This window comes from Ursus arctos, unplaced genomic scaffold (assembly GCF_023065955.2).
Source record: "Ursus arctos isolate Adak ecotype North America unplaced genomic scaffold, UrsArc2.0 scaffold_14, whole genome shotgun sequence".
NCBI lineage: Eukaryota > Metazoa > Chordata > Mammalia > Carnivora > Ursidae > Ursus > Ursus arctos.
Genome location: NW_026622808.1, coordinates 27,351,304 through 27,378,321, shown reverse-complemented (window position 1 = coordinate 27,378,321; position 27,018 = coordinate 27,351,304). Strand labels below are relative to the sequence as shown.

Here is a 27,018-nt window from a genome sequence, read left to right as displayed (position 1 = left end):
GCCGCTCCCCCGCGCGCTCCCGCTTCCGGGTTCCGGAGGGGCGGGGCGGGGGCGTGACGCCAGCGCGCCACGGGGCCGAGCGCCGCGAAGACACGCCCCCTCCCAACGGGCTCAGGACACCGCCTCCTGCCGCTGGTGGATGAATCCAAGTGTGAGGGGAAGACAGAGAGGCGCGCGCACAAGGGTCGCCCGCTCCATCCGCAGGCACGCTCCCCGAGGCCAGCGGCCACCCCTCCCATGGCGGCGCAATATGGCTCGGGCCGGGGCGAGGGGGCGGGGACCCGGACTCGAAGAGCCGGCCTTTGAGTTAAAGGCGGGAAATGGCGGATTCCTCGGGGCGTGGAGCTGGGTGAGTTGAAGCGCCACGGGTCTGGATTTTGTGGGTGCCGGCGAGTAGGCCATGGCCGAGAGCTGGGGGAGGTGGGGCAGCAGAGTTGGGGATTGGGGATTTGACCCCTTCAGGACTTGCCGAGGGTGCACAGGCCCTGGGAGGCGGGAGGCGGCCTCTGCGCATGCTCGGCAGCCTGGGCGCGGAACTAGACTTCGAGTCCCCAGTCAGTTGTCTGGGTGCGGGGCGATCCCTGGCTGGTGGCTTAATCTCTCTGTGCTTTCGCTGTCCTCCGCGGAGAAACCGGGCGAATGACGCCGCCGCTCAACCTTGTAGGCCTCGGGTGAAACTTAAAAGCTCTTAGAACAGTGCGTGGCTCTCGAATGTGATCTGTCGTTACAGTTATCATTTCATAGTGGACAAGTGCTGAGCCACTAAAGTATCTCCTTTAATCCTCCCAACCCCTCTTTTCTATGCTTCCCCTTTACAGATGAAATCATAGAGGCTCAGGGAGAGAAGGTCGTTTGTCCAGAGTCACACAGCAAGAACAAGAGAGACAGACTTTGACCACTTACCCGGTGCCAGGCACGATTCCTGGGCTGGGTTTGTTTTACTTGTTCACTGGGCCGATGTTTTATTGTGCGAGTGCAAATTAAAGTTAAATAGACCAGCTGAAATCACTTGTGTCTTCTCCAGGGTCCCTTACCCTTTGAGATTGCTGTTATCCTCTCCGAGGTTTGGGGGAAGGTACCTGAGGCTGGCTCAGGTGTAGTGAACCCGCCACCCCCATCTGGTTTGACTCCAGAGCCCTGGCTCAGACCCCATAGGGAAACCATGCTCTGTCCCTTGCCAGCTCTGAGACTTGCCAGGGGTGACTTGTTCAAACACTCAGGTCCTCATCCGAAAACAAGGATAAAGCAGGCCAATGGGGAGGTATTTGTAGGGTTGGGGGGGTTCTGTGAAGGAGCAGAGCTGCTGGCACCCAGTGAGCATTTATTTGGTTGTTGCCTCTCCCCACTATGGCCCAGCACCTGCTGGGTCTCACTTGGAGTCCTCAGAGCCTGCTACGCAGGAGGTGGCTGCAGTGAGCTGAGCAAGGGGACCACCGCTCTGTGACCAGTGGAGCTTGTGTCGTGACGTCAGCTGGGGTTACAGCGCCCAGGCCCCCGCCCTGCCCCTCAGTGTGCTCCTTTCGAGTTGCTGCTCTCTGTTGGCAGCATCTCCCTTGCCCAGACTGCACACCTGGGGCACATCCCCGAGTCTTCTGTCTCAAGGTTCCCCCTCTCCTATTACATCGGGCTTCATTCTTTCCTTGAATAGGGGTGAAACACACATAACATCATTTTGAAGTAAGTGATCTATGGCCTTTAGACTGTGCAACCACCAGCGCTGTCTAGTTCTAGAACATTTTCATCAGCCCAGAAGGAAACTTTGTATCCATTTTCAGTCACTCCGCATTCTTCATCCACCCCTCTGCTCCGGACAATCACAATCTGCTTTCTGTCTTACTTTCCCTGTTCTGGACATTTCAGATACGTGGAATCATACAATATGTGGCCTTGAGTGTCTGTTTTCTTTCACCCAGGATAATTTTTTTTAAGAGATTTTATTAATTTTTTTTAAGTAAACTCTGCTCCCAACGTGGGGCTCAGACTCCGGACCCCAAGATCAAGAGTCGCATGTCCCATGGATGGAGCCAGCCAGGTGCCCCCAGGGTAATATTTTTTTTAAGTTGTTGTTGTTAAGATTTACTTATTTATTTATTTATTTATTTGAGCGAGAGAGTGCGGAAGCAGGGAGAAGGGGCAGAGGGAGAGAATCTCAAGCAGACTCCGCCTCGGGAGTCCGTCTCAGGACCCTGAGATCATGACATGGGCTGAAATCAAGAGTCAGATGCTTAACCGACTGAACCGTCCAGGTGCCCCATCCCAGGATAGTACTTTTTAGATTCATCCATTTTAGCATGTATCAGTACTTCACTACTTTTTAGGCTGAATAATATTCAGGGTTTGTTATTTCTTGGCAGGAACATACGGCCCACAAAGCTGAAAATATTTGTTGTCTGGCCCTTTACAGAGAAGGGTTGCCAGTAGGTAGGCTGAGCCCTTAAGCTGGGAAGTCAGAACTCTGCCAGCAAAGCCATAGGGCTGATCGGTTCCGATTTCGACATCATTCTCCTCTGCCCTTGGGCCCTTCGCCTTGTTGATTCCTGTCCCTGAATGTCCTTCCCCATGTACTTGAGCAAACGGGTCTTTGTCTCTCACCTCTCCTCACCTCTGTACCTGTCTGGGGCACTCTTCACATTGCCTGACAGGAATACGCTGCTTCCCTTCTCAGGGAAGGAGCTCATCTCTTGTTCACCAGGAGCATACAGTAGGCACAGAAGTGCCTGATGAATTAATGAACCCCTGACTTAAATTGAGATCTTTGAGGCTTGGCAAACCTGCTTGCTCTTCTCACTCTTCTTACACTGGGCCCTTCTCAATTTCAGCTGAGCAGGGGCTATGTGTCTCTGTTCCAGTCAAGGCGGCTCTGCCTTGCACACACCAGCATGTTGGAGGGCGGTAGGGGGAGTGCTGGCCCTGAGTTGTCCCCAGGAAGCCCAGGCTCCTCGCTGCCTTCCCTGAGCTTAGCCAACTACATAACTATGTTAACAAGACCCCTATCTCCCTCTTCTAGGAAGCCTTTCTCAGTGGCTCCCGGTACTCCTGGTGGCACTAAGATGAAAGGAAGAAGAACACAAGGTGAGCAAAGTTGGAATCTAGCTTACAATCCAGTTTCAATAAGTGCTTTTGGGGAAGAAAAAAACCAGGCCAGAGCAGGGGAGCTAGGGCTTTATTGCCTTCTAGTCACACCTTTGGGGAGTCTGAGTCTGGTCACCCAGTCCTGCAGCCAGGGGTGTGGCAGGACCTGGGGGAGGTCATCTAGGGCAGTGGGCCCTTCCAGCAGCGGGGATCATGGGCTGTGCCCAGGCCTCACCACTAGGAAGTGGCGTGAGGAGAGCCGGAGCTGAATTCATTAGCAAACACTGGAGTCTCAGTCTCTTCTCTGGAAGCACCTCAGGGGCGCCCACATATCTGGTGTCCCCCTATGGGTCTGGAGTCATTGTTCACAGCCTCCCTTGACTCTTAGCAGTGCTGCTTTGGGCAGTGGACTCAAGGATCTCCTTCCTTGGAGCTCAGGCCTCTGATACAAGGAACTATTTTCTTCAAGTGTCCTGCATGCCAGTGCTTGTCTCCGAGAACTTAGAGCAGAATTCTGGTTGCAAGTGACTGGAGCCATTACAGCATCGCTTGATGGTCTTGTTTATAACCTCTGTTATGTTTACACGTGGTCTAGTTCTTGAACACAAATTATATCCTTCATCATAACATTGCTTCTCTGGAAAATCCACTACTGTTCAAAACAAATATGTACGTTCTAGTTTCTGGAAACTTGAAACTGCTTTTCAGCTGTCCACGGAACCCCAGGCCTTGGGTATTCCAGAGGAGCGAAACCCTTTGCTGATGGTATTAGACTGAAAGTAGGATGGTTTCCTGTGCTTGGAAATGGGGGTGTTCTTTGCCCTGATCCCTCGCTGGACATCCAATGGCAGACCCTTGGTGTGTCTTGATTTTCTCCCCTGGACTCACCTGGCCTTGGCCTTGACCCCAAAGTGCTTCCTGCCTGATTGTCTGAGCCCACTCACCCTACAGGCATGGCTCTTCCTTGCCTGGCACTCACTCAGGGCAATCGCTAGTTCCTCGTCCAGCTCCATGCTCCCCGTTAACTATGGATGCACTCCCTTTCTACTCAGGGTTGTGGCTGCACCCCCAGCCCCAGTGAAAGATGAAATCCTGGCGTGAAGATCCAGTTGAAATCATCGTGTCACTTAACCAAATTGTTAAGCTGTGTGACATTAACCATGTCCTCTTCCTGGGTCTCTTCGTTAAAAAGGGAGAGCCCTAAGCTTTAGAGGAACTTAGAAAAAGTGTAGAATCGTGCACTGGATGCATGGCTGAGCACCTACTCCCTGCTGGGTGGTGGACTGTGGTCGTAAGCAAAACAGACAAAAGTCCTTGCCCTCAACGGTGCTGGAACGGAAAGAGCGGGGGCGGTGAGGTGAGAGGGAGGCCCCTCGGGGATGTGAGACCTGCGAGGTGCCTGGAGGTGCTCAGGCTTCATCAGCTAATGGACCTGCAAGGGAGCCCGTTCTCAGCTGCCAGCGGGGCAGCCAGCCTGGAGGACACAGGATGTCAGGGAGGAAGGTGCCAGCAAGTGCCGTGTTCAGAATGAGGACTGGGAATGGGCCGGTGGGCTTTGGAGCAGGGAGATCTCGGTGGCCTTGCGGAAAGAAGGGTCTTTGGTGCAGTGGTGATCGTGAAAGCCAGACGAGACGGGAGCGGGGTTCAGGAGTGAGTAGAGGAAGAGGAGCTGTCATTGTAAAGGGGAGTGGAGAAGTAGGGGTAAAAGGTGTAGGTGGGGGGGGAAATAACAGGAAGACCGTTGAAGAGAGGAACTGGGGGAGGGGTTTTGCAGGGCAGTGGCAGTGGGGTGAGGGCTGGCCTCTACCCCAAAGCACAGAGGTCCCTCTGCATGGTGGGGCCAGGATATGGCCCTGAACTTGGGAGGCTGCTAGATGCTGAGGTCGGAGGGTCTTCTGGGGCTACTTCTGTCTTCCTGGTGAAGTAGTAACTGGTCACTAGGTAACTGGAGGGGACCCAGTGTGGGGGAAGGGGGAGGAGAAGGTACAAGGGAGGGGCCGGGAGAGGGGTTGGGGAACAGAGCAGAGGACTGTAGGTGATCACTGGGGCCATTGTGAGAAACCTCTTCACTGTGAGGCACGCATGGAATGGGGGGAACCTGGGGCTGGGCTGTCACCAAGGTATATGATCTGAGCATTGAACATGTCTCCCGAGAGGTCCTGAGCTAGGTGAGGACATATAGAGGCATGAAAGGCCCATACTGTGAGTGAGTTGTGCACACACTTTGGTGAAGGAAGGGGTGGTTGGGGTCCTGACCACAGGGAGTGAGTTGGGAAAGGAGAAGGAGGAGGAGGAGGAGGAGGAGGCGGTGGCAAATAGGTGCCCCCCTGTGGAAGGTCTTTTATCCTGTCCCTGCCCTGCTCCTGAATCCACTTTCTGCTTTGAGCGTATTCCCTTACATTCCTGTGGCTCTCTGGGGCTCTGTCCCTAGCCTAGGGGCTTAGAAATTGTAGGCATCCCACATGTTCTTGCATACAGTAGGTGTCCCATACATGCTCGAGGATGCTGAAGCACGGGATCTGAGAGGAGCAAGGGGGAGCAGCTCCCCCGTTCCCGCTGTTGATCAGGGAAGGTACATAGTACCTGGCTCTTGATGGGGGGAGTTGGGGGGCCTTCACACTCCACGGTTGTAGTCTTGTTATAAACCAACAGTATGTCCCCCCACAGGTGGAAGAATAGTTGAGTCCCGATACTTGCAGTACGAGAAGAAAACCACCAAAAAGGTAACAATGTTGGTTTGAGTGTTCTGAATGGGGTTCTGTTGGACTTGGAATTCTGATACAAGTCACACGGGCTGGGTGCAGCATGGTCCCAAGTCCCTTTTGCAAAGGCACGATCTCTACTGAAACCTGAGACTGTTCCTTTCAACCCGATAATTCCTTTCTGGATTCTGTCCTGAAGCAGCTCTGTCGGGTGCCCAGCACACAGTCCCTGGCCTTGGCTGGCATTTAAAAAACACCTGCAGGGTTTTAAAGAAGGACTACAGAGGGAAAACGACAGGTCTGAATCACCCAGTATCAGAGGCAGGTTTAGTGAACTCTGTGTAGCCGCAAAATCATGCAGCCGTTGAAAATGATGGGATGGGGCGCCTGGGTGGCTCAGTTGGTTGGGTGCCTGCCTTCAGCTCGGGTCATGATCTCAGAGTCCTGGGATTGAGTCCTGCGTCGGGCTCCCTGCTCAGTGGGGAGTCTGCTTCTCCCTCTCCCTCTGCCTGCTGCTCCCCCTGCTTGTGCGCGCGCATTCTCTCTCTCTCTGACAAATAAATGGATAAAATCTTAAAAAAAAAAATGCTGTGATCTAGAAAGTAGAAAACAAACTTAAAAAAAAAATGATGGGATGAAGCACTTAATGATATGAGCATGTGCTTTGTGTGGCGTTTAACAGAAGCACTCAGTAGGTGGCCCAGTTACGTATCTTGTTTCATTGTGCACGTACTGAGAATTTGGGGAGGTTGTGTTATTCCTTCCATTTTCCAAATTTGGTTTATGGTAAAATTCAGTGAACTGTTAATTTCTGCTCCCTACCTTTTACTCTGGTAGGGTGGAATGGCAGGTCTTAATAATGTGACTTAAGGGGCGCCTGGCTGGCTCAGTCAGAAGAGCATGCTGCTTTTGATCTCAGGGTCCTGAGTTTGAGCCCCACGTTGGGTGTAGAGATTACTTAATAAACAAACTAACTCAGAAAAATAATAATGTGGCTTAAGATTCAACTTGAGGAAAAAGGAAACCTTTTCATTAACTGATATCACTTCTTGGGAGTGATTTGTTGTTTTTAATGGACTTAATTTTTTTTATTTTTTAATTATTATTTTTGTTTTTTAGAGAGAGAGTGAGTGAGCACCCTTGGGTGGACAGGGGAGGCAGAGGGAGAGGAAGAATCCTTTTTTTTTTTTTTTTTAAAGATTTTATTTATTTGACAGAGAGACGCAGTGAGAGAGGGATCATAAGCAGGGGGAGTGGGAGAGGGAGAAGCAGGCTTCCCACTGAGCAGGGAGCCCTATGCGGGGCTCGATCCCAGGACCCTGGGATCATGACCCGAGCTGAAGGCAGACGCTTAACAACTGAGCCACCCAGGCATCCCAAGAGAGAGAATCTTAAGCAGGCTCCACACCCAGTGCAGAGCCCGACGGAGGGCTCGATCTCATGACCCTGAAATCATGACCTGAACCTAAATCAAGAGTCAGACACTTAACCGACTGAGCCACCCAGGTGCCCCTGGCCTTAATTTTTTTTAGGGAACTTTTAGGTTCACAGCAAAATTGAGCAGAAGGTACAGAGATTTCCCATATAACCCCTGTCCCCCACCACAACTCCCTGCTGCCATCAACATCCCCAACCAGAGAGGTGCACTTTGATATTTGATGAAGCTACATTGACATATTACCCAGAGTCCATGATTTACTTTGTGTTTTTTAAATTTAAATTCACGTGATTTACTTTGTTGAAGTGATTTTCGACAAAAGATCACAGTCCATGTCTCATAATTTTAGTGTTGCCTTGTGAACTTGTTTACAGGCATCCCTGTATATCTGCATGCTCTAGTATTTTCGATCTCTAGAAGCTTGTCCGTTTTCTTTCTCCCCCCACCCCATCTCTTAAGGGAGAATTTACGTAGAGTAAGTATCACTCTTTAGCATATAGTTCTGCGAGTTTTGACAAACTCATCCTGTCACAGACCCACTGCAGTCACGATACAGAACAGTTACCCCCAGGATCCCTTGGTTCTCCGCTGAAGCCGGCCCCACCCCATCCCAGCAGTTACCTGATTTCTGCCCCTATAGCTTTGCCTTTTCCGGAAGGTCATTAAAAAGGTGTCACATAGGATGCAGCCTCTTGTACCTGGCTTCTCTCACATAAAGGAAAAGAGGTCCCTCCCCGTGGCTGCCTGTCACAGTTAGTGCTGGTTCCTTCTGGTGGATGAGTGAAGGACATTTGGTTTGATTCTCGGTTTTGGCAGTGGTGAACAAAGCCACCTTAAACATTCTTGTGTGGGAGTGTGTGTGGACATGCTCGCGTTTCTCCTGGGAGAGGAATTGTAGGTAAGTGTATTTATGACTGACTTGTAGGAAACTGTGCAGCTATTATCCAAAGTGGCTGCAGCTCTTTGCATTGCCACCAGCCAGAGGAGAGTTCGGTTGGTGCTTGAAGATTGAAGCCATTCTGGTGGATGAGAAGTAGTATCTTGTTGTGGCTTTAATTTACATTTCCATAGCAACTAATGATCTTGAGTGTCTTTTCATGTGCTTATTGGCCAGTCTTTGGTGATGTGTCCTTTCAGATCTTTGCCCGTTTTTTGATTGGGTTATTTGTTTTCTCATTGTTGAGTTTTGAGCACTCTTTCTTTATCCTGGATACCAGCCGTTTATGGTGATTTTCAGATATTTTCTTCTGGTGGTGTAGCTTGTTTTTTCCTTCTTGTAAGTGTCTTGGGAGGAGCAGAAGTGCCCAATTTTGATGAAGTCCAACTTACATATTTCTGCTTTTATGGCTTGTGCTCTTGGTGTCTTACCTAAGAAATCTTTGCCTAACCCAAGATCACAAAGATTTTCTCCTGTGTTTTCTTCCATGATTTCCATAGTTTCAGAATTTTACATTTAGGTCTGTGATCCATTTTGAATTAATTTTTGTATCTGGTGTGATGATGGAATTGAAGTTCATTTTTAAGTGTATGGGTGTCCTCCTGTGCCAGCACCATTGTTGAAATGACTTTCCTTTCCCCATTATATTATCTCATCATGTCTGTTGAAAAGCAATTGACCTTTTTTGTATGCATCACTTCGGGACTCCATTTTTTCCATTGTTCTCTGTGTCTGTCCTTAGGCCAGCCAGTCACACGCTGCCAAGATAGCTTTGTAGTCTTGAAATCAGGTAGTGTGAATTCTCCCACTCTGTTCTCTTCCGAAGCTGGCTCTCATAGTTCCTTTGCCTGCCTTTCTTTCTTTCTTTCTTTCTTTCTTTCTTTCTTTCTTTCTTTCTCCCTTTCTTTCCTTCATTCTTTCTTTCTTTCCTTCCTTCCTTCCTTTTTTTTTGCCTTTGAGAGAAAGAAGGAACGTGCTCATGTGCGAGCAGAGGGGGGGAGGTAGAGGGAGACAGAGGAGAGAGGTTTTTTTTTTTAAGATTTTATTATTTGAGAGAGAGCGCGTACATGGGAGAGTATGAGCGGAAAGGTGGGAGGAGCAGAGGGAGAGAGAGAAACAGACTCCCCCCTGTGCAGGGAGCCCCAGCGACTTGGGACTCTATCCCAGGACCTGGGGATCATGACCCGAGCTGAAGGCAGATGCTTCACTAACTGAGCCCCCTAGGCGCCCTGGAGGAGAGAGAATCTTAAGCAGGCTCCACAGTTAGTGCGGAGCTCAACGTGGGTCTTGATCTCATGATCCTGAGATCATAACCCATTCCTTTGCTTTTCTATATAAGTTTTATACTTAGCTTGCCATTTTCTACCAAAATTTCTACTGGGATTTTGAATGTATAGCATTTTTGCATTGGTTTAGGGAGAAAGACATCCTAAAAATGCCAAGCCTTTCAATCTATGAACATAGTTACACCTATCCATTTAGTTGGTCGTGTTGGATTTCTATCATCAGCGTTTTGTAGTTTCCAGCATATAGACCTTCCCTATATTTTCTTAGGTTTAGATATGTAACATAGTGTTTCAGCATTTGTACATATTGCAAAATGATCACTACAGTAAGTCTAGTTAACACCTAACACCATGGGGCGCCTGGGTGGCACAGCGGTTAAGCGTCTGCCTTGGGCTCAGGGCGTGATCCTGGCGTTATGGGATCGAGCCCCACATCAGGCTCCTCCGCTATGAGCCTGCTTCTTCCTCTCCCACTCCCCCTGCTTGTGTTCCCTCTCTCGCTGGCTGTCTCTATCTCTGTTGAATAAATAAATAAAATCTTTTTAAAAAAATAATAAAACACCTAACACCATGCATAGTTTTGGTTTTTTCTTGCTGAGAGCTTTCATACGGTACGATCTTTGAATTTCATTTTCCAGAGTTGTTCATTGGTAGAAATGTGATCTTTTTATATTGACCGTGTATCCTGCAATCTTGCTAAACTCACTAGTTTGTTTGGTTTTTAAATATTTTATTTATTTATTTAGAGAGCCCATGCACACACACAAGTGAAGGGGAGGGGCAGAGGGAAAGGGAGAGAGAGAATCTCAAGTGGACTCTATGCTGAGCACCGAGCTTTATGCAGGGCTTGATCCCACGACCCTGAGATCATGACCTGAGCTGAAATCAAGAGTCCGATGCTTAACTTACTGAGCCACCCAGGAGTCCCTTACTTATTAGTTTTAGTAACATTTGGGATTTTCTTTGTAAATCATGTAAGAAGAGAGTTTTATTTCTTCTGTTTCAACCTGTTTGCCTTTTATTTCTTATTCTGAGACTGCCAGTAGGAGCTTGAACAGGAGTGGTACTAGTCTACACATTGAAATATTCTTGCTCTTTACAAGGTTTTCTTTCGCTCAGAGGCTATTATATTATAATGGCTTGCTAGCTCCATGCATTGCTTGTTTTTTTAAATAAGTTTTGAAAATGGATACTTGTACAAAAACTTTTTTTTTCCTGATGACCACAGTAACATGTTCTCTGCAAATACTATAAAGTATACAGAAAATCAGTCACCTGGAATCTGCCACATCAGAGATAATCACTGGCAAACATTCTGGTGGTTCCCTATGTTCTATGCATGTGAGGGTATCCTTTTTGATTAATTCATCCTGTTTATATGTAACTAAATGTCAGAACTCTAAGTCTGTCCCTGGCGTCGAAGCAATAGCAGATGCAGACTGCACAGGCCATGAAGGGGAGGTGTCTTGTCCCTGAATCCTGAATGCCAGGTGTTCCCCTAACAGGCTTCTGCAGCCGATGCGTTAAAGACCAGTGGGAAGATGCCTGAAGCGGGAAGGAAGCTCCACCTGCTCCAGAAGAGCAAAGGTGTGTAAATGGAGGGAGGGCGTGAAGCAGTTCTGAGCCCAGTAAGTGATGGACGTGGTGGTGAATTTTCTTTTCAAGTACGCTAAGGCCGAACTCCCTCTTTCTTTCTGGGAAGTGTTAGAAGGAGGAGCTAGTTAAAGAGGGTCTGTGCAAGGACAGATCTGAGGCATGTGGGGAGCTGAAGGGGAAGGGCAGGGGAAGAGGGGAGGTCACTTCCTGTGCGGCCATCATGGCACTTCCTTGATCTTGTGATCATTTCCTGGGTGGAACTCAGAGAGCGTCTGAGGCCTCATCTTTCTGCCTCTCACTACCTTGGGTTAGGTCTTCCTCATCATGGTTTCCCCTTAATCGTTCTAGAAGCCGTCACCAAAGTGATATGGAAAACTTGCAGTTTTTCTGATTGTAGACATAAATGTTTGTTGTAAAACGAAAAACAACAACAGACGGAGAATGTAGACAAGGAGGGTGGACACTCACTCATGAGCTGCCACTTGGATCATTACTGTGTATTTGGTGCCCAGTTGTAGTCCGTGTGCTCATCCTAGAAGTCCGGGAAGGCCCCTCTCCGGAGTAGCACTCCATCCAGCTCCTCACGTGCCCACTTCTCCAGCAACAGTGGGCAGCTCTTCTGCATGAAAGCAGTTCACAGGAAGCAAAGCTGTTTCTTGGCCCACAGCTCCTTGTTCAAAATGGCAACAACTGTGAGTCTCGTAGGAAAAATTAAGTACAGTTGATCCTTGAACAACAGGGGTCTGAACTGCATGGATCTCCTCATATGTGGGTTTTTACAGTACAGTACTGTTAACGTATGTTCTCTTACGCTTTCTTTAACATTTCCTTTTTTTTTTTAGCTTACTTTGTTATGAGAATACAGTTTATAATATATGTAACATGTACAATACATGTTAGTTGACTTTATGTTATCAGTAGTGGCTCCAATCACCAGTAGACTGTTAGTCGCTACCTTTTTGGGGATGAGAAAGTTGGTGATCGGGGTTTAGATGTTTGCTCAGCATCTGTGCTGTTCCTTGACCTACGCATGCCTGAGGAGCAGCACCTGGAGCTGGGGCTGGCTTTGAAATCTTTCCTCAGGCAGTTGGGTTGGGGGCCACGCGTTGAGCAGGGAAAGCTGGGGTCTAGCCCAGAGGGGCGTCAGAAGTTGGGTCAGCCACATCTTAAAATCAGGGTTCCCACCCGCAGGCAATTCAGACTTCGAACTGTCTGGACACGTTTGGTTGTGATGATGGTTGGGGGAGATATGCTGCTTGCGTCCGATGGGTGGACACGAGGGGGGCTCCTCAACCGCCTGCCGCCCCCAGGACAGCCCCGCCGCAGAGGGTGATGCAGCCCCGGATGTCAGTAGCGTCAGGGCGGAGAACCCGTAATTTAAACACAACCACGAGAATTGAGAGGGACTGCTTGCTTGAGTTCCATTGTGTGGCTCAGTAGGAAATTACCTGTCTCCCACCTGAGGTTTCCATCCTCTTACCCAGGAGCTCAACAGACTCCTGTTTACCCAGGGGTTTTCAAAAACTCTTAACAAAGGGTACCATACCCGACACATCACTGTGACGTCGCTCTGTTTGTTTCCACATACTCATTTTCTCAACTGCACGGATGTCCATTAAATCACTTGCTGTTTCCTTGCTCACGACGACGGAGAGTATTTTGCATGCCATCTGTTCATTTCTGCGGCCCGCTGGAGCCCTGGCTTAGTTGAAGCCCGCAGTACCCCACTGCCCATTTTAGGTGGTGTCAAGCATAATTTCACATGGTTAAATAGAGGGTAAAGATGAAGGGAACCCCCAGGGAAGATGAACAGTGCAGAAGCTGCTGGAGAAAGAGGGGAAAAGCCGAGGGAAGAACAGGTACATGGTGTCTATCAGAGCCCTATCCAGAACACGGTGGTTTTTTAAATTTATTTTTAATTAATTAATTTTTTAAAAAGATTTTATGTATTTATTTGAGAGAGAGCTAGAGAGAGAGAGAGTACGAGCAGGGGGAGAGGGAGAGAGAGAAGCAGGGGAAGCAGCAGAGAGAGAGAGAGAAGCAGACTCCCTGTTGAGCAGGGAGCCTGATGCGGGGCTCGATCCCAGGCCCTGGGATCAGGACCTGAGCCAAAGGCAGGTGCTTAACCAACTGAGCCACCCAGGTACCCCAAGAACACTGTTTTTTATTAAGCTAAGCAGCAAGGCCTATTTGCATCCCTGGGTTAGAGAGCCCGCGTCGCTTGTCTACTTCTGCTCTGAACTGTTACACCTTGTTGGCTGGGATGGGAAGAGGCACTTCAGCCTTCTGTAGCGCGCCCTTCACAAGACGCTAACTTTTTGGGAGCAAGGGGTAGTGCACCACAGAGTTGCCTGCTTCCTGGCATATGCGCGCCGTAGCTTGCTGACCTCTGGGGATTCTCCCTGGGCCCACAGACAGCAGTGGAATCGGGAAGGGCGACCTGCAGTCCACGTTACTGGAAGGGCACGGCACTGCCCCGCCTGACCTGGACCTCTCGGCCATCAATGGTAAAGCACTCCCCTTGTGCTTTTCCCCAGCGGGGGGGTTACGGTGCATTGCAGGGGGCTGCCGGAGCGTGCTCTGAGTTCTCACCCTCAAAATGCTCTTCTTGGTCTCAGACAAAAGTATGGTTAGAAAGACTCCGCAATTAGACAAAACGATGTCGAAGAAAACTGAGTCATCGTCGTTTTCTTCTTCCCAGAGAAAGAGCCCGGTAAGTGTCCGAAATGAAAGGGAAGCTGTGCGGTTAGAGACGTCTGATGTTCGCTCCTGCCCTGCACACGTGCCACGCGAGGCCCCAGGCTCTGAGATGGAACAGGCCAGCCACGCGATTTAGGAGAGACCCAAAACCACACGCGTCCTCAGAATATTCGTAGAGTTTAAGTTGCCCCAAGTACATGTACAAGAGTAGTTACAAAGGCGAGATTGTGTGAACAATGAGATTTGGGGCCTCGTTTGCTGATGCTATGCTAGGGAAGGTCCGGGGCAGGACAGCTGGGCTGAGGTCTCTCTGGGGTGGGAGGCCCGTGGCCTGGCTCCAGTGTGGCACTGATTGGATGGGTAACCCCCCAGCTGGCTCGGGACCGGCCAGCCACTGGAAGGGGCCAGACAATCCCCTTCTCACAGGGCGCCCAAAAAGACTAAACGAGAAAACAGAAACAGCGGGTAGGTACACGGGGGGAATCCTCAAACTACCGAATTAAGTAAAGTTCATCAAAGTTAGATTTGTGCCCCTCCGGGGGTCAGAGAGCTAAGTTTTTACCAATTCATTGGCGACCGAGAGAGTCTTTTTCTCCTCCTCCAGGACCTATCAGAGACGATGGAAATGATGGAATCCCAAACGTTGCTCCTGACTCTGCTGACCGTAAAGGTGAAGACAGAACCTCGCTTGCGCATGAAGTGGGTGGGAGGGCAGCCTTTGGCAGCTGCGGGGATGGCGTTCCCTCTGGCCTGAGCTGTTGTGCGCCTGACAGATGGAGAACGGTCTCGCTCCATTCGAGGAAAAGGCAGAAAGGAATTTACTAATAATGTGTAAAGAGAAGGAGAAGCTACAGAAGAAGGCCTACGAGCTGAAGCGCCAACTTCTCCTCACTCAGAGGAAGCGGGAGCTGGCAGACGTCCTTGACGCTCAGGTCAGCTGTGACCACAGTCTCTGTGCCACGTGTCCCGGGAGCGGGGAGGGCCCGACAGGGTGGTCGGAGGGAGTGTTGACAGGGGGTGTCCCTGCCGCCTGGCTCTAACGCTGTGGCCCGCTTTTGACACCACTGGGTGTTGGTGTGTGACAGTCTATAAGAGGATGAGGCTGTAATGTCAAGTGCTAAGCAGCCAGAGAGACCTGTCCCTTCCACGCACATGTGCGCATATTCGTCTAGGCCCCTGTGACTTGTGCTCAGAGACACCAAGTTGTGAGCCGTGTCTTCCCGTGCATCCAGGGTGCTGGTGGGAGATGCCGTCTTGGCACCACGTGGTCAGTGCTGGGAGAAGAGCCAATCCCTAGCACTGTCGGGGGATGGGGCTGGTCGTCCGGGGTATGAGTGGACTGGGGCTGCCGTAACAAGTACCCCAGGCCGGGCGGCTTAAACAATGGCCCGGGATTCTCGCACGGTCCTGGAGGCAGGACGTCAGACTAAGAGGTTAGCGGGGTCAGTGCCTTGCCAGGGCCAAGAGAGACGGCTGTGTCCTCAGCCTCTGTCCTTGGCTTGTAGAGGGCCATCTCCTCCCTGCATCTCTTCACTTGGCGTTCTCCTTGTTGCTTGTCTGTCTCCAGATCTGACTCACTCGAACAACCTCACCTTACCTCGGTTACTTCTGTAAAGACCCTGTCTCCAAGTCAGGTCATAATCTGAGGTGCTGGGGGTTTGGACATCAACAGAGGAATTTGGGGGGAAATGGTTCAACCCATAATACCCAGTGTATGTGTGTGTGAGAGAGAGAAAGAGTGCCCTGCAGCCAGGCCCTGGGCTAAGCTCAGGTCTCTGTCCTCATGGAACTTACAGTGGAAGGAAAAGAAAAGATAAGCGAACAAATGTCATTACAAACCCGCACGAGGACCCTAACAGTGTGTACGAGGGAAGGCAGGGGGGATTATGAGGGGCAGGTGTTTCAGCTCAGTGGTCTGAAGCAGGAGGGCCCAGCTGCCTTGGGTCCAGTGTGATCCCACTTGAGGGCCTGGCCGTGGAATGTTCTGGAAGCCATGTTCATAGTGAGGAGGCCTGGGCCACCTTGCAATTGGCTGGGCTATTGGGGAGCAGCTGGGAGTGAGGGCAGAGCCCCCCCACACCCATGGAAACCTCCTGGAGGATTCCACAGGAGACCCCGAAAGCACAGTGCTGTATCTTCACCTCACACGTACTGTGAACTTCCCGAGTGTGTGACTAGGTTTTGTCTCATAAGCCATTTTCCCTCCTGCCTGCAGATTGAGATGCTCAGCCCTTATGAGGCTGTGGCTGAACGCTTTAAGGAGCAGTACAAGACGTTCGCCACAGCCCTGGATACCACGAGGCACGAGCTTCCTGTGAAATCGGTCCACCTGGACGGGGATGGGCAGCGGTTCTTAGGTAGGAAACGGGACGGCTGCCGGGCAAGGGGCAGATCCAGCGAATGGCCAATGCAGGTCGGTGCTTCTTGTGTGCCAGCCACCTTTATCCATTTGTGTCACATCACGACCTCCTGTCAGGTAGATGGTGCGTCCCTCGTCAAATGGTAGAGGACAAGGGGGCTGGCAAGGCTGTGGTTTGTCCAGGGTCGCACCCCGAGTAAGGACCATGCTGGGATTTGAAGCCAGGTCTGTGGACCGGCCCAGTAATTTCCAGCCCTGCTGAAAGACAGTCCTGGGAAGTAGCCACAATCCCCCAAAGGGGGGTTCTCTTCAGAGATGCTGATTCTCACTCTGTCCTGCCTTCGTTTGTTTGTTTGTTTGTTTTTAAGATTTTTTTTTTTAAGTAATCTCTACACCCAATGTGGGGCTCAAAGTCACAAACTCCAGATCAAGAGTCACATGCTCCACCGACCAGGCACCCCAACCCCATCCTACCTTCTATGAAGAGCCGTGGGATCCCTGTCTTACGTAGGGTTCCCACCTAATCCTTCACGGGAAGAAACCAGCAAGCATTCTTGATCTTAAAATTCTCTTTAGAGCAAGCGTCTTCCCAAAGCAAGTTTGCAGCTGCCCTCGAGTCTGGTTATTTCCAGGCAGGGCCCTCATGAGCCATCTAAATACGCCTTGTTCAAGGCTGATGTACTAAGGGATCACCATCCCAAATCAGGTGGACGTTCCTTCCAGAAGTTTCCACAAACAGTTCAAGATCATAGAAGCTGTTGCTCTATGGGTCATCTCAGAGATGATGTTTTAATCCTGCTTTTCCCAATACGAATAGTAAGGTAATCACATGGAGCCGTGAAGAATGAGCCTTGTGGAGCGATTATCTGCGTGCAGGTGTCCGGTTTTATAATGATGCAGTCAGCTGCACATCTGCGACTCTTGCACTCCGTCCCTGACAAGTGCTGTATGTGGTGGCCAGGAGTCAGGATCGGGGAGCGTAGGAGCGTCCTGAGGCTCCTGGAATTAACGACAGACTGGGTGGCTCGGAACAACAGAAATTTATTCCCTTCAGGGTTCCTGCAGTCTGAAATTAGGGTGTCAGCAGAGTTGGACCCTTCTGGAGGCTCGGAGGCAAAATGCGTTCCGTGCCTCTCTCCTGACTCCCGGTGCTGCTCCCCGTTCTTGGCATTCCTTGGCTGGTGGTGGCATCGCTCCACAAGGCCTGTGTCTTTACCCGGCCTTGCTTCTGAATTGCCTCCTCCTTAGAAGGATGCCAGGTCACAGACCTCACTGTAACCCGGTGATGTCAACAAAGACTCCATGTCCAGTAAGGTCACGGTCACAGGTACTTGAGATTAGGTCCTGAACATGTCTTTCGGGAGGAGGCAATGGAGACCAGAACGAGGAGTATAAATGGATGGGTGTTTGTGGAAGAACCCTTATGATGTTCTCAAAACCTTATGGTGTCCGGTGGTGACATGTAATGTGTACAGGCGTGGCATGTGCCAGAAGTGGAGAGCTGCTGGTGTCCTTAGATGCAGGCGCTCTCTCGGGTGAGGGGTACAGAGATGCCGGGAACGTGGAGTGGGAACCACGGGGTTGTTTTTAAGTTGCTTGCGGGACAGACTTCCTTGGCCGTTTTTGGATTAATTTCTGTTGAGGACGTCGAAGTGGCGTTGTGAGTCCGTTGTGACTGCCTGCCTGGTGGACATGCCTGACCCATGATCTCAGACCCATGATCTCAGGCCCCCGTGATCTCTGGCATGGGGGCACAGAGACGGTACCAACACATGAATGTCGTCCTCCATGACCCTCTCTGCCTTTGAGCTCTTCACGATTCCAGCATAATAAGGGAACAGTCCAGGGAACGAGAAGAATCCAGTCAGCTGCCCAACTCGTGCATCCGTTGCTTGGGGCACCGTGAAACCCTTGGCTGACCACCCCTTTCCCCCTCCAGACGATTTGCAGCAGGAGTTGACGACCACATGCCATCTGCTGGAAGAACTGGGCATCGGCAGTTTAGAAGAAAATGTGAAAGCTCTGGACTTGCTCAGCGAACTCAAGGAAATGACCCAAAAGAAGGATCTGGAACTCCGAAGGTAATGCGGGAAAGATTTGAAGTTGGGAACGGCGGGTCTTGCTCCAGAGAGCAGGCAGCTCTGGTGTTTGCAGAGGCCAGGGGTGCAAGGGTCCACTGAGGCAGGGAGAGGGGAACAGGCAAAGCATCTTGAATTCAGCTCAGACAGCCACGTGTATGTTCTCAAGCAGCCATGTTAGAACGGGGGCTCTAGCGTCACTCGTCCTGTGCTTCCCCAGAGTCACAGCACTTTCGGTGCCCTCGGATGGGTCTGCTTGTGCTTGAAACGTCTCCTGGGGTAAGGGTTGGGGTGATCTTCTTGGAACTTGTTATTGGAAGTATAAACATATATAGAAAAGGCACAGATCCTAACAGTTTAGTTTGATGGGATTCACAAATGTGTGCCCTAAGGAAGCAGCCCCCAGCCTCAGTGCACCCCACAGCCCGCTCCCCCAGCAAGCCACCTCGGCATCTTTCTCACTGTTGAAGCTTCAGCTGGGGGATTTTTTTTTTTTTTTTTTTTTTTTTTACTGTGGGGCTTTTCTCCTCATCTTCCCTAAAAGAATCTCCTTTCATTCTCCTTTGTAATGCTGCCGGAAATGTCTAAAAACATTTGAAAGTCACTCATAAAAAAGAGCTGCCAGCTACTATGATGTTTCCTCCTATGTGTGCACCCTCAGGTGATCTCAGCCCGCATCAGAGGGTTCCACATCACAAGGGTCACGGGTTTGGTGGCCAGACATGCTCCTTGCGTGTGCATTTCCCCACCAGCGTTTACACTCTGTGAGGGCCGCCCGTCCATTCATGGCATGGTTCCTGACACGGTGTAGGTGTTCCCTAAATATTTGATGAATAAATGAATCTTCTTTCGCGCCTGCCTGGTCCCATTCTTGCAGACCTCCCTGAGTTCTGCTCGGATTTGTTCTGTTCTTAGTTGTCCATGTTTTCCCAAGAGCACACAGGAAGCAGCCCCCTTCCCCACATGGCAGCCGCAAAGGCCCAGCCCCCTGCCCCTGGTTCTCTCTGGCTCCCGGGCACAGAGGGCGAAAAGGCTTCATCCATCCTGTTGTTTCTGCAGGAGCTTCGCCCAGGTGCAGGAACTCTCTGCTGAGGCGAGTAAAGAGGCGGCCTTAATCAACCAGGAGGTCTGGGAAGAAGCCCAGGGCCTGGAGGCCCCCAGCCGGTGGTATTTCAATCAAGAAGGCGCCTGTGGGGGAGCTCCAGGAGAGGCCCGTGGCCCGCTCCTCTTGGGCGCCGGTGAGCCACACACGGTATGAGTCTACACAAGCCGTGTCCTCCCGCACAAGTGGGGACCCTCCTGCAAACCGCCGGGAAGAAAGCCCGTCCCCTTCCCCTGGCTCAGGGCACACGTGTGCCATGGCGGTGCGTGTGTGACGCTCTGAGAACTCAAGCACTTTAGACACTAGCTGGGCAATGTAGCTATTTTTGTATGAGTGTATCACTTGATATTTAAAGAATAAAACTAATGCATTCGAGCCTTGGTTGCTACGTCGGGGGTCAGTAGAAGGCTCTTGTTGTCTTAAGTTCTTCTGGGCAGCTGCTCCTAGGAGCCTTGGGACCTATGAGACATGGTGTTTCACCTGCAAGCGGATTTCATGTCCTTTAGTCACCGGGGTGCTTATCCCTTTACTGTCCTTCAGCAAGTTCGGAGTTGGCCCTGGAGTGGAAATTCCCCACCCAGTCCAGAGTCCCGGCGCTGTTGCTGGAGGCGCTGACGGGCTCTGGCCGTAAGCCGTGGTCTACACCGCACGCCCAGTATGGCACAGAGAATCATCCCGCCAGCTCCTGTCTACACTGCGTGAGCTCTAGCCATCTGGGTGCTTCCCAGGTAGCGTACCTCCATTGACGTTGGCTGGTTCCCGTTTACAAGCCTGTGTTAACAGCACTGGGTACGGGAATGTTCCCCAGAGAGGCACGGTATCCGTTGCCATCGTGAGCCCGAGTAAAGGAGACGCAGCCACTGTTGCTAAGGCCTCTCAAACAGGCAGGGCCGTTCCTGTCTGGCTTCTACCTTTGCCCCACCGACCCTTGCACTCCTCACCGGGGCCTCCCCAGGGGTTCAGATGGACAGTTGTGAGTGGGGGAAGTGCTCCCTAGGGAGATGCGATAGTCATGCCCATGAAGCAGACACTAACGGCCTCCAGCTGTTCCCGTCAAGCCTGTGGAAACATTCCAGTCTCTGTCCACACTTCACCTATAATCCCGTCAACCCACACATTCCCAGTCTCCACGTCCATTCAAAGCCTGCTCTGGGGCGTCCCACGGAGCTCCGGGATCAGAGTTCCAGAAACTTCTCTCCCATCCCCAGACCATTTTGTCCCCCATTTATGTGCAGAAAGCGTTGGGTCCACGGGAGGGTACACCCGGGAACCCCGGTCCTTTTGTCAGTAGTTACCTGAACTTACAAACCCGCTTACTGCCCCACAGGCCCGGTCTCCCCTGGTTTTCAACAGTCAGTGTTTCCAAGCCCCATTCCCGTTTCCTATCGAGCTGTTCTCTGCGGAGAGCTTTCTGCCCATTGTTGGACATCGTGGGATAGCAGTATGTTCCCCGGTCTAAGGGAATCCGACTCCGGTCCACACGGTTGCAGGTTCCTTCCCAGTTCTTTTACAGCATTCGGCGTCCGCACGTACCACCAGGTGAGCAAAGCGCATTCAGAATCCCAGTCTGTTCCCATCAGGGCCCTTTTGTAGCTCCCCAGGGCTACCAGCCTCAGTCTCCCTCGCCAGCTATGCCCCAGGCCTTCCCACCAGGGAACCTGCCACAGAGACATCCGCAGGATCTGTCTCTCTCGTGGGCAGACACAACAGTTCTTGGCATTTTGTGCCTCCATGGGTGTGAGAGGACTTTGTCGAGATTCAGCACGTTTCTGCATTGCTACAGACCCCCCCACGTCCACTCATGTTAGGTGCCCAGGAGACCACCCCGAGTGAGGACCCTGGGCCGATTCCAATCCGCTTCCAAACCTGGAAGGCATTTCTTCAGATGGGCATTGGTCTGTGCTATTCTAATGCCCCCCTCTGATTCCCATAGTGATTTCCACAGGGCTGTGCCCCACCTGGGCACCCGTTTCGTAGGCCAGCTTTCCACTGCCATTTGCCTGATTGTGTGGCCAGGCTACTGGCCACGACCCCTGAGTCTAGAAACCCAGACAGAGGGACTCTTGTTCTGTTCAAGTCTTCCATTACTGCTGAGTAAAGGGTGTGCAGTTCAGCCCACCAGACTGGTTTGTTTTTACCCTCTTGGTTGAGGTGCTGGCCTTCCAAACAGGGTTGTTGTCCCTTCACCTTGGCACTGCTGTCCATAAGCCAAGCAGCTCTTTGTCAGTTGAGAGCTGTTTGTAGGGCACTCTTCAAGTGACAATAGAATCTGGCAGCTACTCTCACGGCTTCAAAATCAGTCCTGGGGGAAAAGAGGCTCCCTGCTCATGCGTATCTCCTTTCATTCCCCCAGTAGCACAGTTGCACATTGTTATCGTGGAAGTCTGGGCATTGCTGTCACAAATGGAGTGTCTCTGACACCATCAAAAGCGTGATGGATATGGCGGCTTTCGAGAATATTTTCTATCCTTTAGTTACAGAGGCAGACTTAATTAACCAAGAGGTCTGGGAAGAGAACAAGGAGGTCCATTAGTATTTCAAGGGAGAGGGCACCACTGGGAAATCTCGGGGAGAGCTTAAGAGCTTGCTCCTCTCGGGTGACAACAAGCTTCGTGCGTCCTAAATCCACACCCAGACCGTGCTCACAAACCCAGGCGACGAGCTTCCTGCAGACAGCTGGGAAGAGCTTCTGCTACGCCTCTTGTTCGGGGAGGGGTTTTCAGTGATCCCTTTATCCACTTGTCATAGGCAGTTTCGTATGATCGTTTGGTTTGATATTTTAAAAATAATCCTGTTCTGTGATTGAAGTCTTGTTTCTTTTGTGTACTGGGGACAGCTGAAAGTCATGTTACAATATCGTGACTCACAGTAAGCAATGTGTTTGGTCTTCACCTGCGTTTCTGGCAGAGCCCCTAAAACCCTTGGAATTTACTAAGTGACGAGAACGATAAAGGTGTATTTTGCTGTTAATGAGGCAACTTTGGGAAAGACCCTGGGTAACCTAAGGATGGAGACAACCAACCATGTGGTTAGAGGGGTTGGAAATTTGAGGGCCCCTAACCCCCCACGGGGTCCCCCCACTTCTGGGAGAGGTGGGGGGCTGGTGATTGAGTTCAGTTGCCAGGGGCCAATGTCTTCATCAGTCATGCCTGTGTCGTGAAGCCTCCATAAAAGCCCAAACAATGGGGTTCAGAGAGCATCTGGTGACCTCATGGAGGTACTGGGAGGGTGCACATCCAGGGAGGACATGGAAGCCCCATGCCTTTCCCCTATACCTTGCCCGATGCAGCTGTTCTATTGGGCTGTCCCGGAGCCCTGTCCTTTTAGAATAAATTAGTAACTTCATGAGTAAACTGTTCTCCTTAGTTCTGTGACTCACTCTAGCAAATTAGTGGAACTCAAGGAAGGGGGTCAGGGGAACCTCTGATTTATAGCCCATCAGTCAGAGGCACAGGGGATAACCTGGACTTGTGGTTGGCGTCTGAAGCGGAGGGCAGCCTTTTGGGACTGAACGCTTAGGCAGTGTATCTGATGCCGTTTCCGTGTAGATAGTGTCCGAATTGAGTTGAATTGTAGGACACCCAGCTGGTATCCTAGAATTGCTTGGTATTGTGCAGGGAAAACCCACACATTACAATTGGTATCAGAGTAAGTCTTGTGTTGTCTGACATTTTTCTGACCAGCCGGTCCTGAGCCTTGGGTGTAGGGCTTGCTACGCAGCTTCCGTGTACCATGGGACCTATGTGCTCAGAAAAGCTTTCTATTGGAGGAGGATTAAGAGGTAGACAGCGTGTCGTGAATGCGCTGACTGAACTTATCTTTTCCTCGTTCCCACTTCAAATACTGTTAGGCTGAGGGTAAAGTAAAAAAGGAGGTTTTTCAACAATGGTTTTTCAAACAAAATTTATTTATTTCAAACAAATAAAACCACATGATTATATGAATTGATGCAGAAAAACCATTTGGCAAAATGCAACACCCTTTCATGATAGAAGCACTCAACAAGCTGAGGGAAACTACCTTAATATAATAAAGGCCGTCTATGAAGAACCCACAGGTGACATCATACTCAACAGTGAAAGACTGAAAGCTTTTCTTTCTTTTTTTAAAAGTAGGCTCCATGCACAGCGTGGAGCCCAGTGTGGGGCTTGAACTAACAACCCTGATCAAGACCTGAGCTGAGATCAAGAGTCAGATGCTTAACCAACTGAGCCACTCAGGCAGCCCCCGAAATCTTTTCCTTTAAGATCAGAAACAAGGATGTCCACTTTCATCGCTTTCATTACATGTAGTACTATGGAAGTCTCAGCCAGGGCAAACAGGGAAGAGAAAGAAAAGACATCCTGAGAGGAATTGAGGAATTAAAATCATGGCTATTCACAGATGACATGATGGTATACATAGAAAATCCTAAAGGTTCCACACACCAAAAAAAAACCTGTTAGAGCTAATACATGAATTCAGCAAAGTTGCAGGATACAAAACTGACTCAGAATTCAGTTGTGTTTCTGTTCACTAACAATGAACAAAAGGGGAATTAAGAAAACAATTCCATTTGCAGTAGCACAACGAGAAATACTTAAGAATGAACTTAACTAAGAAAGCAAAAGATTTGTAAACTGAAAACTATAAAATATTACTGAAAGAAGATACAAATAAATGGAAAGACATCCCATGTTCATAGACTGGAAATCTTAATGTTATTAAGATGTCAATATTACCTTAAGTGATCTATAGATTTAATGCAATCCTTGTCAAAAGCCCAACAGCATTTTTTAGAGAAGTAGTAAAATCCATCCCAAAAGCATATGGAACCTCAAGGGACCCCAAATAGCCAAAATAATCTTGAAAAAGAATAACAAATTTGGAGGTCTCGATTTTCTGATTTCAAAACTTACTATGAAGCTAAAATAATCAACAGTATTGTACTGCATAAAGACAAACATGTAAAACAATGGAATAGAACAGAGACCCCAGAAATAAGCCCTCACATGCATAGTCAAATGATTTTCAATAAGGATGCCCAGACCATTCAGTGGGGCAAGGACAGTCTCTTCAACAAATGGTACCGGGAAAACTGGATATCCACTTGTAGAAGAATGAAGTTGAACACTTGCACCATATACAAATAGTAGCTTAAAATGATCAAAGACCTAAACGTAAGACCTAAAACGATAAAACTCTTAGAAGAAACCAGAGGGAAAAGCTTCATTGGATTTGGCAAGGAGTTCCTGGATGTGACATCAAAATCACGTAACAGAAGTAAAAGCAGACAAAGTGGACTGCGTCAAAGTGTAAAACTTCTGTGCATCAAAGGGCATGATGAACAGTGCAAAGGCACCCTATGAAACAGTAAAAAATATTCGTTGAACATATATCTGATAAGGGACTAATATCCAGAATATATAAAGAACACCTATAACTCAACAGCAAAGACCCCCAAATAACCTAAGTAAGAAATAGACAAAAGACTTGAATTGACAGTTCTCCAAAGGTGATCTACAAATGGCCAACAAACATACGAAGATGCCCAGCCCACTCATCATCAGGGCAATGCAAATCAAAACCACAGGGAGATACCCCCTCACACCCTTCAGGTGGCTACTATCAAAATAACAAGTGCTGGCGAGGATGTGGAGAAGTTGGAACCCTACTGGAACGCTGTGGGTGGGAATGTAAAATGGTGCAGCCACTGTGAAAAACAGTATGGTGGTTCCTCAAAAATTGTAAAATATAAAAACCATAGAGTCAGCAGTTCCACTTTTGGATATCTATCCAAAGGAGATGAAAGGAGGAACTTAAGATTTTTGCATACCCATGTTCACAGCAACATTAGTCACACTAGCCAACAGGTGGAAGCAATCCACGTGTCCATCGATAGATGATTGGATAACCAAAATGTGGCCTTTCTACACAAAGGAATATTCAGTCTTAAAAAGGAAGGAGCTTCTGACACATACCACGGTATGGATGAACCTTGAGGACATTATGCTGAGTGAAACAAACCAGCCACAAAAGAATAAATACTTTGTGATTCCACTTATACGAGGCCCCTAAAGGAGTCAAATGCAAAGAGACAGAAAGTAGAATGGCGGGGGGGCAGGGCCTGGGGGAGGAGGACTGGGGAGTCAGTGTTCAGTGGGGACACAGTTCCAGCTTTGCAAAATGGTAGTGATGGCTGTATAACAATGTGAACATACTTCACACCACTGAACTATGTGCTTAGAAACGGCTAAGATGGTAAATTTTTTGCATTTCTTACCACAATAAAAATTTTAAACAATGTGGGAAGGGTAATTATTCACACTCCAAGAGGGAGATAGAAAAAGTAACAGAACAAACTCTGCCAGGATGTGTGTGGTGAAGAGTTAACCTTGCCTAAGAGAGGTTGGCCTTTGCTCTCGGCTCCTGGGAGGTGACCGCTAGCTCTGGAAAGTTCTGCCTGACAGGAGTGTGTGTTTGTCTGAGGGCTTTGGCCCACAGCGTTTCAGTACTGCCTCTGGAAGAGAATGGAGACTAAATGTCAGCCATGTGAGCCGCGTATGACTAATCTCCAACAAAACCCTGAGCACCAAGGGTCAGGCAAGATCTTTTGGTTGGCAAGATGGGTGCGTATTGCCACACAGTGTGGTTGGGAGGAGGAATTGCCATCTGTGACTCCCCTGGGAGAGGGTAACTGGGGCGGGGGCTCCACGTTTGGACCCCCTCTGCACCCTGCCCCATGTGTCTTTTTCCTAGGCTGGTTTTACCCTATCCTTTCACTGTAATAAACTGTAACCATTAGTATAAGCTTCCGGTGAGCTCTGTGAGTCCTTCTAGAGAATGCTCAAACCTGACAGTGGTTTCGGGAACCATTGCGGGAGGCGTCAGAAATAGGGACAGTGATGCTGCCTCTGTTGAAAGCAGAGTAGCAGTTCCTCAAAAAGCTAAACGTAGAGCTACCGTGTGGCTCGGCCATCCCACTCCTAGGTATGGCCCTCGAAGAACTGGAAGCAGAGACTCAGATACATGAGCACGTCGTTTGTAGCAGGACCATTCACAGTAGCCAAAATGTGCAAACAGCCCAAGTGCCGATCGGTGGGTGAATGGATGAACAGAACGGGGTGCATCCAAACAATGGCAGATTAGTCATACGAAATAAAGCCCGGATACACGCCAGCACATGGGTGAACCTGGAAAATGTCATGCTGAGTAAAAGCAGCCAGACACAAAGGCCACAGATTCGTACGATTCCATCTTAACCTTTCTACAAAGTGTCCAGAGTAGGTAAATTCATAGAGACAGAAAGCAGATTACTGGTCAGGGGCTGAGGGGGAAGGGGGCGTAGGATGGGGAATGACTGCTCATGGGGATGGGATTTCCTTTGGGGTAATGAAATATTTTGACACTAGATAGAGGTGATGGTTGCACAACTCTGTAAATACACTAAAAACCACTTGTAGGGGGTGACATTGTGTCCCCGACAAGATACATTCATCCGGACTCATGATGAGACCTAATTTGGAGTAAGTCTTTGCAGATGTAACTAACATAAGGAGTTCAAGGTGAGATCATCTGGGGTTGGCAGTGGGCCCTGAATCCAATAACAGGTGACTTTATACGAAAACATAAGGGGAAACAGACACAAGACGCAGAAGAGAAGGCTGTGAGATGACAGAGGCAGAGGCTGGAGACACATAGCCAAGGGCTGTCGGTGGCCGCCAGGAGCCGGGAGAGAGGCACAGGACAATTCTCCCTTGGAGCCTCCA

General features: G+C 49.8%; 1 protein-coding gene across 2 annotated transcripts; it reads left to right on the top strand.

Moving 5' to 3' along the window:
* The first annotated feature begins 114 nt into the window (after positions 1 to 114).
* Positions 115 to 19,645, top strand: HAUS8 (HAUS augmin like complex subunit 8). Of its 2 annotated transcripts, XM_057311617.1 has the most exons (12): positions 129 to 349; positions 1,953 to 2,043; positions 3,008 to 3,072; positions 5,740 to 5,795; positions 10,941 to 11,022; positions 13,446 to 13,538; positions 13,650 to 13,744; positions 14,336 to 14,401; positions 14,505 to 14,663; positions 15,947 to 16,088; positions 18,030 to 18,171; positions 19,228 to 19,645. In XM_057311617.1, the coding sequence occupies exons 2-12, from the start codon at positions 2,015 to 2,017 to the stop codon at positions 19,424 to 19,426; spliced, it is 1,128 nt and encodes a 375-aa protein (XP_057167600.1). In that variant the 5' UTR covers positions 129 to 349; positions 1,953 to 2,014; the 3' UTR covers positions 19,427 to 19,645. The 2 variants fall into 2 exon arrangements, with proteins under 2 accessions (XP_026356237.1, XP_057167600.1); XM_026500452.4 differs by lacking the exon at positions 1,953 to 2,043 and having other exon boundaries at positions 115 to 349.
* Positions 19,646 to 27,018: the final 7,373 nt, after the last annotated feature.